Genomic DNA, 15,100 nt, shown 5'->3' on the forward strand with positions numbered 1-15,100 from the left:
CATACTCTACTTTTATACAGGAAACAGTATCAAAATGATTTTTATTTTTCCTTCTACTTCTAGGCTTTGGTCTCATCTCCTGTTGCAGGAAGTCCTTTGTTTTCGATGCAACCTGGTGCTCTCCCATACATGGAAGAGTGCAAAAGTCACATCTACCCAGGAGAAAGACTAGTGGTTTTAAAGGCATCACATGAGAACATACAAACAAAATGAAAATTTGTATTATAACCTGGTCTCAGCATTCACTAGCCCAAGACTTATTATTTCAAACCGCTTAGCATACATTGGCCATATACTCATAATACAATTTCTTTATCAACTATCTCACATCATTAAAATTCTGTTTTTAGCAGGTGTCTGTGATGTTCCCCCCATATCAAAAAGCCATAGCCATTTCTGACAGTTCTCATTTTAGTTTACTTACTACTTCAGTAAATCTTGCCAATAACTGTTTTTCATTTATAATTTTTTAACTTTCTAGGAATAATAAAACCTATAATCATCTTATCAAACTGTATCAACAAACCCAAAACCAAGTATCAACTCACATCCAAAAAAGAGGACACCAAGCCCAGACAATTGTCGCTTAGTGGGTAGAACACCCTCCTGTTGGATTCTGGCTCAGGGCACGCGCCTGGGTTGTGGGCCAGATGCCCGGCTGGGGGTGCACAAGAGACAACTGATTATTGTCTCTTTCGCACATGAGTATTTCTCTCCCTCTCCTTCTCCCTTCCTTTACCCCTCTCTAAAAATAAATAAATAAAATCTTTTTTTAAAAAAGAAGGCACTAAATGAAAAAGATTAACAAGGAAGAGAAATATTAACAAGGAAATATTGATTCTGAAAAGCTCAAAGTATCTGCTGCCTTTTAATTTTATTTACTTTTTTTAAAGATTTATTTATTTATTTATTTTTAGAGAGGGAAGGGAGGGAGGAAGAGAGAGAGAGAAAGAAACAACAATGTGTGGTTGCTGGGGGCCGTGGCCTGCAACCCAGGCATGTACCCTGGCTGGGAATCGAACCTGCGACACTTTGGTTCGCAGCCCGTGCTCAATCCACTGAGCTACGCCAGCCAGGGCCCTATTTACTATTTTTAATCCTCACCTGAGGATATGTCTTTTATTGATTTGAGAGAGAGAGAAACATGTATCCGTTGCCTCCTGCTCACGTCTGAGTGAGGATCGCACCCACAACCTAGGTGTGTGTCCTGACCCAGAATCAAACTCAAAATCTTTTTCGGCATACCGGAGGACACTCCAACCAACTGAGCTACCCAGCCAGGAGAGTATCTGCTGCTTTCGTAAAACTGAAAAATTCTGGTGATTTGGGGGCAACAAAAATTACCAAAAACAAACATTCTAACTCTCTTATATGTCCAAAATTCTCTCCTCATTGTCTTTTGATTAATTTGGTCTTAAAGAAAAAAGCCACAAAAGCTTTTGGAAGTTCTTTCCATCTTAAGAATCCCCCCAAAAAAGCATTGATTTCAACCCATTTTAGGGTACAATCAGTGCAAAGCACAATGTAACACATTAATAATGTAAATAAAACCACGTATCATCTTGTTCCTGGGGAATGTGATACATAGGGCAGAGTCAGTATGATTAGAAACCAACTGACTATTATCAACTAAAACAAGTAACTCAAGATTCATAAGCATTTGCTTTGTAGCGACAACACCAGAAGCTCAGATCATCCTCGGCTAGCAATATACTATGCAAATTTATCTTTTAATTCCCCACGATCCTAACAACTTGTACTGGGCAAGCATTTGTCCCAGTGAACAGCAACTAGCTACCACCAGCTATTCAACATGTTTGCCAATCTGCAAACAGATCTATATATTTAAGGTCAAATCATATATCCCATGTAAATTATGATTTACATCCTCATTAAGAACATGGATGCAAAAATCTCTATCAAAATATTAATATGCTGAATCGAGCAACATATAAAAAGAGTCATACATTATGAGCAAGAGTATTTTTTTAACTTCAGGAATGCAAGGTTAGTTTAATACTCAAAAATTAGTCTATGTCCCTGGCTGGTGTAGCTCAGTGGATTAAGCGCAGGCCTATGAACCGAAGTGTTGCTTGTTCGATTCCCAGTCAGGGTACATGCCTAGGTTGCAGGCCAGGACCCCAGTAGGGGGTGCACTAGAGGCAACCACGCACTGATGTTTCACTCCCCCCCTTTCTCCCTCCCTTCCCCTTTCTCTAAAAATAAACAAGTAAAATCTTTTTTAAAAAGTTAGTCTATGTAATTCACCATATTAAAAGACTAAGGAGAAAAACAATATACTCATTCCCAAGATGCAGAAAAAGCATTTGAAAATATTTAACGCCTACTCATGACTTAAAAAAACAACAACAACAATTTCCAGCCAAACAGGAACATAAGTCAACTTCCCCAATGTATAAAGAGCATCTTTGAAAAACCTACAGCTACCATAATAATGAACAGAGAAATAGTGAGTGCTTCCCCCTTATATTGGGAACAAAACAAAGATGTCTTTCTACTAATATTGAATACTGTACCTGAAATTCCAGCCAATGCAATAAGGCAAGAAAAGAAAGATGTATAAACTGATTAGAAAGAAGTAAAACTCTCTAAATATGATTGTTTACATAGAAAATCCTAAGGAATCTACCAAAATAAGCTACTAGAATAAGTAAATTAGCAAATTACAGAACATAAGGTCATATACAAAATTCAGTTATATTTCCTTATGTTACAGCAGTGATTTTCAACCTTTTTCATTTTATGGCACACATAAACTAATTACTAAAATTCTATATACTCTATTTTTTTTGCCAACCTGACAAATAATAGGTATAATTTTGATTCATTCACACCATCTGAATGCAGATGGCTGTTGTTGTGATGGTTGTTATCATATTTTTATTTGAAAATCTAAGGGAAAAGAGATTAATACCCCTCACTAAATTGTATGTTTTAAAAATTCTTGCAGCACACCAGTGTGCTGTGGTACACCAGTTGAAAATTGCTGTGGTACAAAGCCATGGACAGGAACTTCAATGGTTAGAGCATTATCCCGATATGCTATGGTTGCAGTTTCACTCCCTGGTCAGGGCACATACAAGAATCAACCAATGAATGCATAAAGAAAGAAGTGGAACAATAAATCAATATTATCTCTCTCTTTCTCTCTCTCTCTCCTCTGCATACCCCTTCCTCCTTGTCTAAATCAATTTTTAAAAATCACTGTGCTACAGAAAAGATTGGGAAAATGAAATTTTAAATATCCATTTATAACAGCACCAAAAACCCCCAAAATACTAGGAAAAGATGAACAAACACACATAAGACCTCCACACTAAAAACTACAAAACACTGCTGAGAAAAATTAAAGAAGACCTAACAAAGTGGAAAAATATACCATATTCATGCATCTGAAGATTCAATATTGTTAAGCTGTCAATTCTCCCCTAAACTGATCTATGGATTCAATACAATCATAATTCCATCAAGCTTTTCTGTAGAAATTAATAAACTCTAAAATTTATATGGAACTGTAAAGAACTTAAAATATCCAAAGCAAGCTTGAAAAATAAGGAAAAAAAAGGACAAAGTTGAGAACCTACACTACCTGACTTCAAAATTTACCACAAAACAACAGTAATCAAGACAGTGTGATACTAGAATAAGAATAAATAGATCAATGAAATAGAACAGAGCATCCAGAAATAGATACACACTTACATGGTTTTAAATTTTGACAAAAAATATCAAAACAATCGAATGAGAGGAAAAAACCCTTTTATACGACAAAATGGTGTTAAAATAACTGGATATCCATAAAAAGCAGATAAGTCTCAACCCCCATTTTATATCACACACTTATTAATTCAAGATGAGTCATAGTACTAAATGTAAAAACTAAATCCATAGTACCTCCAGGAGAAAACATGGAAGAATATCTTTATGACTTGGGATAGGCAAAGGTTTCTTAAAAGTCACAGAATGCAAAAACTATAAAAGAAGACAAAAAGAAGCCTGAGTTGAAAACCTCTGCTCATTTAACATTGTTAGGAAAATGAAAAGAAAAGCAACAGACGGGGAGAAACTATGTATGACAAAGGGCAGGTACCTAGGACATATAAAGAACTCCTACAACTCTATGGTCAAAAAATTTGATTAAATTTTCACAAGGGAAATATATAAATGGCCAAAAAGCACATAAAAATAGTTCAACATCAGGACTTCCGGCCAAGATGGAGGTGTATGTAGACACACTATGCCTCCTCGCACAACCAAAAGGGCAACAATTTAAAAACAAAAACAACCAGAACTGACAGAAAATCAAACTGTATGGAAGTCTGACAACCAAGGAGTTAAAGAAGACACATTTATCCAGAACGGTAGAAGGGGAGGAGATGAGCAGCCAGCAGAGAGGACTTGTGGCAAGGTGGCGGCTGGCGGACCAGCTGCTGGACCAGCGAGACACAGGATTGTGAGTGGGCAGTCCCACATTCAAGTACAGATGAACCCGGAGGGACAACTGGGGAGCAAACCAGACCACGCAACCCAGGGTCCAAGCGCATGGAAATAAAGCCTCAAAACACTGATTGAAAAAACCTGTGGGGGTTGAGAAGGCAGCGGAGAAACTCCCAGCCTCACAGGAGAGTTAGCTGGCGAGACCCACAGGGTCCTACAATGTACACAAACCCACCCACCTGGGGAAATAGCACCAGAACGGCCCAATTTGCTTGTGAGAAACAGAGTTAGTGACTGAAAACCAGCAGAGAGCGGAGCAAGCGCCATTGTTTCCTCTCAGGCTCCCCGCCCCAATACCGCGTCACAACCCAGCGATGTGGGTTACCCCACCCTAGTGAAAACCTAAGGCTCTGCCCCTTACTATGTAACAGGTGGGCAGAGACAGAAAAAAAAAAAAAGGCCCAAGTGGAAAAACAGATCAAAGCTCCAGAAAAAAATACAACTAAGCTACAAAGAGGTAGCCAACCTATCAGATGCACAGTTCAAAACACTGGTAATCAGGATGCTCACAGAATTGGTTGAATTTGGTCGCAAATTAGATGAAAAAATGAAGGCCATGCTAAGTGAAATAAAGGAAAATGTACGGGGAACCAATAGTGACAGGAAGGAAACTGGGACTCAAATCAACAGTTTGGACAAGAAGGAAGAAAGAAACATTCAACCAGAAAAGAATGAAGAAACAAGAATTCAAAAAAATGAGGAGAGGCTTAGAAACCTCCTGGACATCTTTAAACGTTCCAACATCTGAATCATAGGGGTGCCAGAAGAAAAGGAAGAACAAGAAATTGAAAACTTATTTGATTTGAACGAATAATGAAGGAAAACTTCCCCAATCTGGCAAAGGAAATAGACTTCCAGGAAGTCTGGGAAGCCCAGAGAGTCCCAAAAAACTTGGACCGAAGGAAGAACACACCAAGGCACATCATAATTACACTACCCAGATTAAAGATAAGGAGGAAATCTTAAAAGCATCAAGAGAAAAGGAGTTACCTACTGTCTCCTTATGGGAAAGGAGTTTCCATAAGACTGTCAGCTGATTTCTCAAAAGAGACTTTGCAGGCAAGAAGGGGCTGGAAAGAAGTATTCCAAGTCATGAAAGGCAAGGACCTACATCCAAGATTGCTCTATCCAGCAAAGTTTTCATTTAGAATGGAAGGGCAGATAAAGTGCTTCTCAGATAAGGTCAAGTTAAAGGAGTTCATTCATCATCACCAAGCCCTTATTATATGAAATGTTAAAGGGGCTTATCTAAGAAAAAGAAGAAAAAATATGAACAGTAAACTGACAACAAACTCACAGTTATTAACAACCACACCTTAAACAAAAACAAACTAAGCAAACAACTAGAACAGGAACAGAACCACAGAAATGGAGATCACATGGAGGATTATCTGCAGGGGAGTGGGAGGGAGAGAGAGGGGCAAAAGATACAGAGAATATGTAACATAAATGGTAGGTAGAAAACAGAAAGGGGGAGGTTAAGAATAGTATAGGAAATGTAGAAGTCAAAGAACTTATATGTATGACCCATGGGCATGAAATGTGGGTGGGAGGGGGTGTGCAGGGTGGAGGGGAATAAATGAGGGGAAATGGGACAACTGTAATAAAATAATCAATAAAATATATTTTTAAAAATACCTCAACATCATTAATAATCAGAGAAATGCAAATTTAAACAATAGTGAAATACCACTAAACACCCACAAGAATAAAGTTAAAAGATTGACAACACAAATGTTAGCAAAAATGTAAAACAACTAGAACTCTCATCCATTGTTGGTAATATTTTGGAAGAAGGTCTAGTAATTTCTTTTTTTAAGATTTTATTTATTTATTTTTACTCAGAGAGAAAAGGAGGACAAAGAGAGGGAGAAAAACATCAATGTGTGGTTGCCTCTCATGCGCCCACCACCAGGGACCTGGCCCACTACCCAGGCATGTGCCCTGACTGGGAATCGAACCAGCGACCCTTCAGTTCACAGGCCAGCACTCAATCCACTGAACCACACCAGTCAGGGCAGGTCTAGCAGTTTCTTACAAAACTAAACATATGCCTATGTATGTTTATGACCCAGCAATTCTACTCCTAAATTGACCCAAGAACTGAAAACAAATACGAAAAGATCTATAACAAATGTTACTGATAATAGAAACTTACTCAAAGTAGCAAAAAACTGAAAAAGCCCCGATGTTTGTGAACAGAAGACTGTACAAACAAACTGAATTACAGTCAAAAAATAGAATAGGCTTTCTGGTGGTGAAAACCTCTCCACAACAACATGCCTCTCGATAAGGATCTCCTTCATCCCTCTCCAAAGAGGAGAAAAAACACGAAGCACCTGGTGCAGAGCCCCAATTCCCACTTCATGGATGTGAAATGCCCAGGGTACTATAAAATCACCACCATCTTTAGCCAGCACTAAAGGCACCCCAAATCAGGATGAGTGGAGAACCATCCCAATAAACACATTTTGGATGCATTCACACACACACACACACACACACAAATCCAGAATGGTTTATATCAGCAATATAAATGAATAAGCTTTTGATACAATAGCAACATGAATGTATCTTGAAAACATTACACTGAGTGAAAGATGCCTTTCTCAAATGAGTAGTTACCATATGGTCACTGTTACCAACAATTACAGTGGTAAACACAGTTACCACATCAGTTTGCACATTCCATTTGTATGGAATAGGCAAGACCAATCAATGGTAAAAACAAAATCACAACAGTGGTTCTCTGGGATTGAAGGAGAATTTCCAGGAATGAAAGAACTTTCTGGGATAATGGCAATGTTTTATATCTTGATAGGGGTTTAAGTTATACTGGTGCATGCATTTGCCAAAGGGGTATTCGTAACCCATAAGATAGGGGTGTCAAACTCATTTTCACTGGGGGCCACATCAGCCTTGCGGTTGCCTTCAAAGGGCTGAATGTAATTTTAGGACTGTATAAATGTAACTACTCCTTAACAGTTAAGCGAGAGCTCAGCGCTGCCACTGGGTATAAACAAGGTGCCAGGCCAGATAAAACAAGGTGGAGGGACAGATTCAGCCCATGGGGCTTGTGTTTGCCACCTGTGCCTTAAGACTATGCATTTCATTGCATGCAAATTTTACTCCCTTAAAATACTGAACTCTAGTGTGTTATACAAGCAGAATATTCAGAAGTAAAATATGCTGATACCAGATACATACCTTAAAGTACAGCAAAAATTAAGATAGATTAATGAACAGATAGATGGATGGATACAGGGCTATGTGATAAAACAAATGATAACTGTAGAATCTACATGATATATTTATGGGTATCCACTGTACAATTCTTTCAACTTATATGCACTTTGAATATTTTCATAATAAAATGCTAGAAATAAATCTTGAGTTACCACATGAAGAGTATACACCAGATCAATAGCAAGAGCTGCTACCACCACCATTAACTACACGATTATGACGTGTGAAGCACCATGGTAGGTACTCACAGGTGTCACACTGAACCCCCACGACAATCCCCTCATTTTCCAGATGTGGGAACTGAGAAACAGAAAAACTCAGAAACTTGTTCTAGCCTCATACAGCTACTAAAATGGTGGAGGCAGGGTTCTGAACCCAAGCCTGACTCTGGGAGAGTTGTGCTTTCCATCAGATCACACTGCCTTCATGAACTCCGAGGGTCTGGCCACACTGTTTTATACTACCATGGAATGTTGTAGACTCAGACTATTTCCAGTGATTGTGGGTTATGACAGCAAGGGCTTTGGAAACCAGTGACACTGTCAATCCACTCTAATGGGACAGGCTATAACATGGCTGCTGCTATTCTTGTCTCCTTTCAAAGAAAAGATATTATGAAGGTGCTTTATGATACTACACATAAATACCAAAACCGTGACAGCATTTTCTTAAACAAAATTCTTTACCTCATTTCTCGTTCTTCATGTTGAGCAATAAGGTTGCTATAAAAATTCTCCAGTGTCACTTTGGTCATTGTCACCCTTTCTTTTGTGTGATTACTCATGGATGAACAAGGTGTTGACCCTGTCATTGCCATGGCTGCTAGAAACAAAGAAAAGAAGTGGTTTTAGTCTTTAGAATCCACCAATTACACACTTTCCTACCCTCCTGGTAGGACTATAAATTGGGACAACTCTTCTGTAGGACAAAGAAGTAAAAAACAGAACACTTGGTGAAAATAATATCCTAGTAGATATTAATGTCCTAGTAGACATTAGTAGACACCCAGAAGTACCATCCCTAGGTAAAAGGCCTAGAGAAATTGTCACTCAGGCTCTTAAGAGGATATGCACAAGGATGTGCATTACAGGAGATGTTCATTATGCCATCATGTTGTTACAGGAAATTCAGTAAAGAAATAAATAAAATGCTGTGGACACATAGAAAGAAATACCACGTATCAGTCAGAAGCAAATCTACCTCTAAAAGTGACCATGAATGTATCTTTATACACTGCTATATTTTTTAAAAGGAAAAGAACATGATCACAACACCATATGTGTAAATTAAAATATATAATATAGCCCTGACTGGTGAGGCTCAGTGGGTTGAGCACCGGCCTATGAACCAAAAGGTCAACAGTTCAATGCCCAGTCAGGGCACATGTTTGGGCTGCCTGCCAGGTCCCGAGTCAAGGGTGTTCAAGAGGCAACTGCTCAATGTTTCCCTCCCACATCGATATGACTCTCCCTCTGTTTCGGCCTCCCTTCCCCTCTCTCTAAAAAAATAAATAAAATCTTTACTAAAAAAATATTTTTTAAAAGAATATATAATATAAACATAGTACAATTCTTTGCCATCCAGGTATCTACCTTGGAGAACTCAAAGACCCATAGGGATTCATACACAAGACAGTTTGATGCAGCATTGTAAACAAAGAAAAACTAGAAATAACTTGAATAACCAACAACAGAACTGATTAAATTATGAAAAAGTCCTATAATGAAACATGCAAACAATTAAAATATGTTAAAATGTTTAATGTCAGGGAAAATGTTTCCAATCCAAGTGAAAAGAGTAGGTTACAAAACAAAATGTATACCTTCTCAATTATGTTTATGTGTTTACTGTATGTGCACAGAATTATTAAAAACATTTGTATCAAAATGTTATTAGTGGTTTAACTCTAGACTGTGAGAGTAGATCATTTTATTCTTGTTTATGCTTTCCACATTTTCTATATTTTCTTCAATAACCATGTACTATTACCATTAAGTTACCACTAACATTTAAATGTGTAATTTCTATAGTTTAAAAATATCTGACTAAAATGCTCATCTATAGGTATATATGTACTCTGACATGTCTATTTGATAAATGTTTGCTATCTACTTGAGTTTACAAGTTAAAACAAAGACCTATGATGGAAACATATTACAAAGAAGTGAACTATAAGTTTAGTGACAGAAGATGCCACAGAAACAAGACACCCTAGGCTCCCAGGTATATGTATGAGAAAGCAAATACTAACGAAGTTTCAATAGCTGACAGAACATGTTTTCCTATATTTAAATTTCATTTTTCCCCAGAAATTTTTGCCATCCTACATTGTCACACTTGACCAGATTGCTCACCAACCTTGGCTTGCTCCAGCTCTGGCAATAATGTTCAATATTGTATCCTTATGTCTTCCTCCCACACAACCTGCCTCTAAGTCTGTTTTTTCATCCCAAAATACAGCTGACTAAAAATCAGCAGGTGCCAAGGTCCAGTTTCAAAGGTACTGCATTTTCTGAAAAATTTTCTGAAGGTTCTCCTCTTAATGCTTTAGCAGCGTCTGTTTTGTATAGCAAACTAAGGCCTGTAAGGAATGTGCACTTGTTATTACTAAGAAAAAAGACAACATTAAACAATTTCCTAAAATGACACTCAGGGAAAAAAAACAGAGACTAACCCTTTCAGAGCAAAGAGATTCAAAATCAAGGCTCTGCTTCAGAGTCAAACATCTTGATTCATAATGCACCAAAATTATCAGTAATCACAAATTCAAGACATTGAACTCAGCTCTACCTTATCATAAAATGTTGAACTCAGCTCTACCTTATCATAAAATGTTATTTTTTAATGGAAACTTTCTGCTAATACCAAAGCAAACTCAAGTGTTTTTAGGATCTCAGAATTTAAAAAAAAAAACAAACTCTGTTTAGTTTATGAAGCTTGGGGCTTGGGTGTGGTTCCTTATTTGTCAGCCTGTACCCTCTCTCCACCCACAATGAAAACCACATGCACTCTAAGTTTGGTGAAGAAATCTTCAAACCAGATTTAAAAACAAGTCTGAAGCAAGTGAGCACTTTGTACTCCACTCCTCCCTTTTCTGAAAATTTCTGGATACCCCTTATACATTTTAAGAACTGATATTACTTCAACTTAAAAAATACAACTCGAGAGAGTTAAGCCTGAGACAGTGTCTTACACATAATAAATGGTGGTTAATAAATGTGAGTTGAGCAAGTGAGTGATTTTTCAGTTGTCAACAAAGCTAAAAGAACAAAATTACATTTCCATCTATGAGTGTATAAAAGCTGGGGGACAGTTTTAACCCATTTAAGTCATAGTATGACTTACTAAACTTTTAAAAACAATAACAAGAGATTGAGGTCACTCAAAGATGCTTATGTAGTGGGCCAGTAAGTGTTCAAGCAGAACAGTTTCCGACCTTCACATACAGTCTCTAATGTAAGGCAAAGGTTGCACTGCCCTTCTCTTCCACCTTTCTTCAAACCCTCCTGCTGCTCTTCATCCACTCATAGAAGGGTTAGCCTAATTCTAAGACCTTTCATCCAAAGATACAATGACGCTTGCCCTACAGCAATTTATAGGTTCACTGGGTCAACCAAATGCTTTGTATAAGACATGGCTTTCCCTCTTGTGTTTGATCATCCAAGCCTCCATGCCCTGACCTACAGACCATGGGAGGCCCTTGGTCTCTTTGTTTCATTATCCAACTCTGCAGAATTAGGGAATAACGGGGAGGTGAGAAAAAGTTAGGGGTAGGCACTGCAAACATAAAAGGAGATCAAATGAAAACCATTGTTTAGTCAATAGAGTTATATCTGGTACACTTCACAATGGTACTGTTATCTCTATAAATGCCTCTTCTCTGATCAATTCTTCATTTACTTCTCTGTGACTGGACAATCTAGTATCTTTCATTTGGACAATTCAGCACTGGGGCTAAGACTGCTACTTAAGAGTCACCCACCTAATTTCACTAAACTGTAAGCCACTAGAAAGCAAGTATCCTGTCTTCCACTACTCTTAATATCCTTCCCCCACCTCATGGGCAATGCTGTGCACTTAGTGAGCACCTTATAAAAAGCTTACTAGGAGGACACTCGTGTTTATGCCCATTACTAGGAATTAAGAATATGTGTGTGATGGGGAATGGTTTTCTATGGAGAGCTGGCGGACAGACTTCCCACGCTCTTACCGGGAAGGTGATATCTTTTTGGAGTCGAGTGGAACCTGTAACTGTGACGATTGTTTTACAATCAGGGAAACCGCGGCTACTACTGCCAGGCTACTTCTAATTCCGAGCCAGGGTGGCCCGAAAGAGAGAGGGAGCGCAGGGTCTGCTTTAGCCCAGCCTTCCTCTGTGCGTTTCAAAAAGAACAAGTTTCTATTTGCGTCTTTTAATCAATTAAAGTGCAACTGGGATATCTTGTCTCTCTCTACGAGCCCTTGTACACACTTTCTGACACAGACTTGCCTCTAAGTCCTTACCAACTTTTCTTTTTTACTCTCTTCTTAAGAGTCCTCACTAAGTTTTCCTGTGATTTTACGATTATCTGAAGCTCAGTCCCCAAAGGTTAACCACGGGAAAAGGAACAAGCTCAAAAGTGCCACACCCAAAGGTGGGCTTTCGACATCCCTGCCTCGCACTACAGCTCTAGGGTTCTTCGGCTCCAGAAAAAAGGAAAAGGAGGTGAAAACTGGTAACGAGCGAGATCCCGGAGGGAACGGAGAGACGGCAGCGAGCAGACAAAGCTCGCGGCACGGAAAGAGGAGGGCCTGGCTCCCCGCCCCAGCTGCACGCGAAGAAAGAGGGAGGACAGGGTGGGAGCCTGGGGCTGGGAAACCGTGGAGAGCACGGACGCGGAGGGAGCCTCTGGAGACCCGGAGAGCAGCCGAGGGACCGAGAGGGCAGGGCGGGAAGGAGGGCGCAGGCGGGAAGGGGAGAGTCCCAACGAGTCGGGAGAAGAGGAGGAGGGGAAAGCCTGGGATGACTGAAGACAGCAGCGGCAAGACACTCACCGGAGCCCCGACGGAGGCTGGGCTGCGGGCGGGGACAGCCGCGGACGCCAGCCGGGCCGCAGGTCTCGACGTGCGGACCGAAGCCCAGCGGCAGCAGCCAGCGGCCAGCGGAGGGGAGGGGACGACTGAGGTGTTCTGAATCAAGGCACTAGGGACGGTTGCGGGTGAGAGCAACAGGAAGCTCCCCAACTGCCGGAAAAGACGGCAGCACAGAGGGGCCAAGGCAGCCGGTCCCCCGCCGCGGTGAGGGGCTGGCGGGGAGGCCTGGGGCCGGGATGCGCAAGCGTAACTTCCCGGAGACGCGGCGGGGGACGTCGGGACTGCGCGTGCGCGGTCCTGCTCCACCCACCAACCCACCCACACCTTCCCCGCCTCACCAACGCTGAGTCCCGGTTGAGGGCAGGCCTGGGGGGGGGGGGGGCGGTCCCAGGATGGGCAAGGCCGGGGGGAGGTTCCCTTTGTGTTGTTTTTTTCACTTTTTGTTTTGAAATAATTAGACTCAAGAAGTTACAAAATTAGTACAAAGTGGTCCCTTATACCCTTTAGCCACCCAGCTTCTCTTCCTTCAACACCTTATGTACGTACACTACACTATCAAAACCAGGAAACTGACGTCGGCACACTCCAATTAAATAGATTTAAACAGTTAATTAGATTTCAGTCCTTACTCGGATTTAACCAGTTTGGTTTGCACCCGTTTCTGCACGTACCTGCGCACGTGTCCACGCCCCATTGTAGTTCTGAGTCTTCCTCGTACCTAGCTCCTCCCTCAACTTTCGAGCTTTTGAGCACAAGCTCTGCTGGAGCCCGTGATACCACCTACTCTTCATTCAAGTTATGATTTAATATGCCTTACTTTGGGATCAGGCTTGCTCTCATAGATTTGGACAAGGGCTACCGGAGGGCGTCCCAGTGCGCACGGAAGAGCCTGCTTCTCGAGGCTACTTGTCAACTGCGTCTGTACCACCCTTCAGGATAAAGAGGTCCCAAGTTTACCTACCCTTTGGACACTCATTCTTTGAGAAAGGAGCACAGTGCCCTAAACCTCCTGGAAACAAAGAAGGTCCCTGCCGGCCTTCAAAGAGGCTATCTAGGGAGTGAAAGAAGCGTGTGTACAAGTGACAGTTGAGGGTATTTTGTGATATTATGGTGTTCTCCCTCCCTCTCTCCCACTCCTCCCCCCACCTCTCTCTCTCTCAATTGTAAGACCATGCATGGGTCTTGGTTTTATTCTTCAGGCTTGGCGTCCCAGGCTTTGTTTCCTTAATGGTCTTGACAACATAGGCCTTCCTTGACTGCTTTCATGTTATTCAACTTCAAAGCCCGTTTTCCTTTTGCCTACTCTCATACAGAGACCACCTCTCCTTTCATTTTCTCTGCCCAGAGGCCCTTCTCCCTCAGTGCCTTCTGTCAAAGTTCTAGCCATCCTTAAGGACTCAATTGCAATGCAAGGTGTTTGCATAGAGCTTTGCTGTTTACAAACCCACTCACTCATTTTTATCTCAGTGGATTCTCTCAAGCTCTTACAGGATTCTCACAGGGCAAGTTACATAGAATGAGTATGTCTAGGGTTTCTTATTCAATTTTTCAAATTTATTTTTAAATTATACTTAACATCAGTTTCAAGTGTACAACATAGTGGATGGACATTTATATACCTCATGATGTGATCATCACAGTAAGTCTAGTAACCATCTGTCACCGTACACAGCTATTACAATATTATTGACTATATTCCCTATGCTGTATGCCCATGACTTAACTTATAACTGGCAGTTTGTATTTCTTTTTTTTTAAATATACTTAATTATTTATTTTTTAGAGAGGGAGCAAAACTTCAATGTGCAGTTGCCTCTTTCATGCCTCCCACGGGGGATCTGGCCCACTACCCAGGCATGTGCCCTGACTGGGAATTGAACCAGTGACCCTTTGATTTACAGGCTGGCCCTCAACCACTGAGCCACAGCAGCCAGGGTACAGTTTGTATGTCTTAACCCCCTTTATCTTTTTTGCCCATTCCCCAACCCCTCCACTCTAGTAGCATCATCAGTTCATTCTCTCTGTGGATTTGTATCTATTTTGTTTTGTTTGTTCATTTGTTTTGTTTTTTACATTCCACATATAAGTGAAGTCATACAGTATTTGTCTTTCTCTGTCCAATTTAGGGTGAGTTTTTACTGATAAAGTAATACTCAGAGAACCACAATGATTTGCCTGAATTCGCACAGTTAGTAAGCAAGTAGTGAAAAAATGAACACTATTTCCTGACTGCAAAAGCAATGTTCTTTCTGCTTTCTTTCTC

General features: G+C 40.5%; 1 protein-coding gene across 2 annotated transcripts in view; it reads right to left on the minus strand.

The window, feature by feature from the left end:
- Positions 1 to 13,110, minus strand: part of STK38 (serine/threonine kinase 38) — a 44,590-nt gene extending 31,480 nt beyond the window's left edge. The window contains exons 1-2 of one of the 2 annotated variants that reach the window (XM_045843010.1): positions 12,799 to 13,110; positions 8,451 to 8,586 (exon numbers count right to left, since the gene is read on the minus strand). In XM_045843010.1, coding sequence (XP_045698966.1) covers positions 8,451 to 8,581 — 131 coding nt within the window. In that variant the 5' untranslated portion in view covers positions 8,582 to 8,586; positions 12,799 to 13,110. The remainder of the gene's footprint in view (positions 1 to 8,450; positions 8,587 to 12,798) is intronic. The other variant, XM_045843009.1, reaches the window with a different exon arrangement.
- Between the last annotated feature and the right edge of the window lie 1,990 nt (positions 13,111 to 15,100).

Source organism: Phyllostomus hastatus, unplaced genomic scaffold, assembly GCF_019186645.2.
Source record: "Phyllostomus hastatus isolate PE091 unplaced genomic scaffold, TTU_PhHast_1.1 phas_contig_40, whole genome shotgun sequence".
NCBI lineage: Eukaryota > Metazoa > Chordata > Mammalia > Chiroptera > Phyllostomidae > Phyllostomus > Phyllostomus hastatus.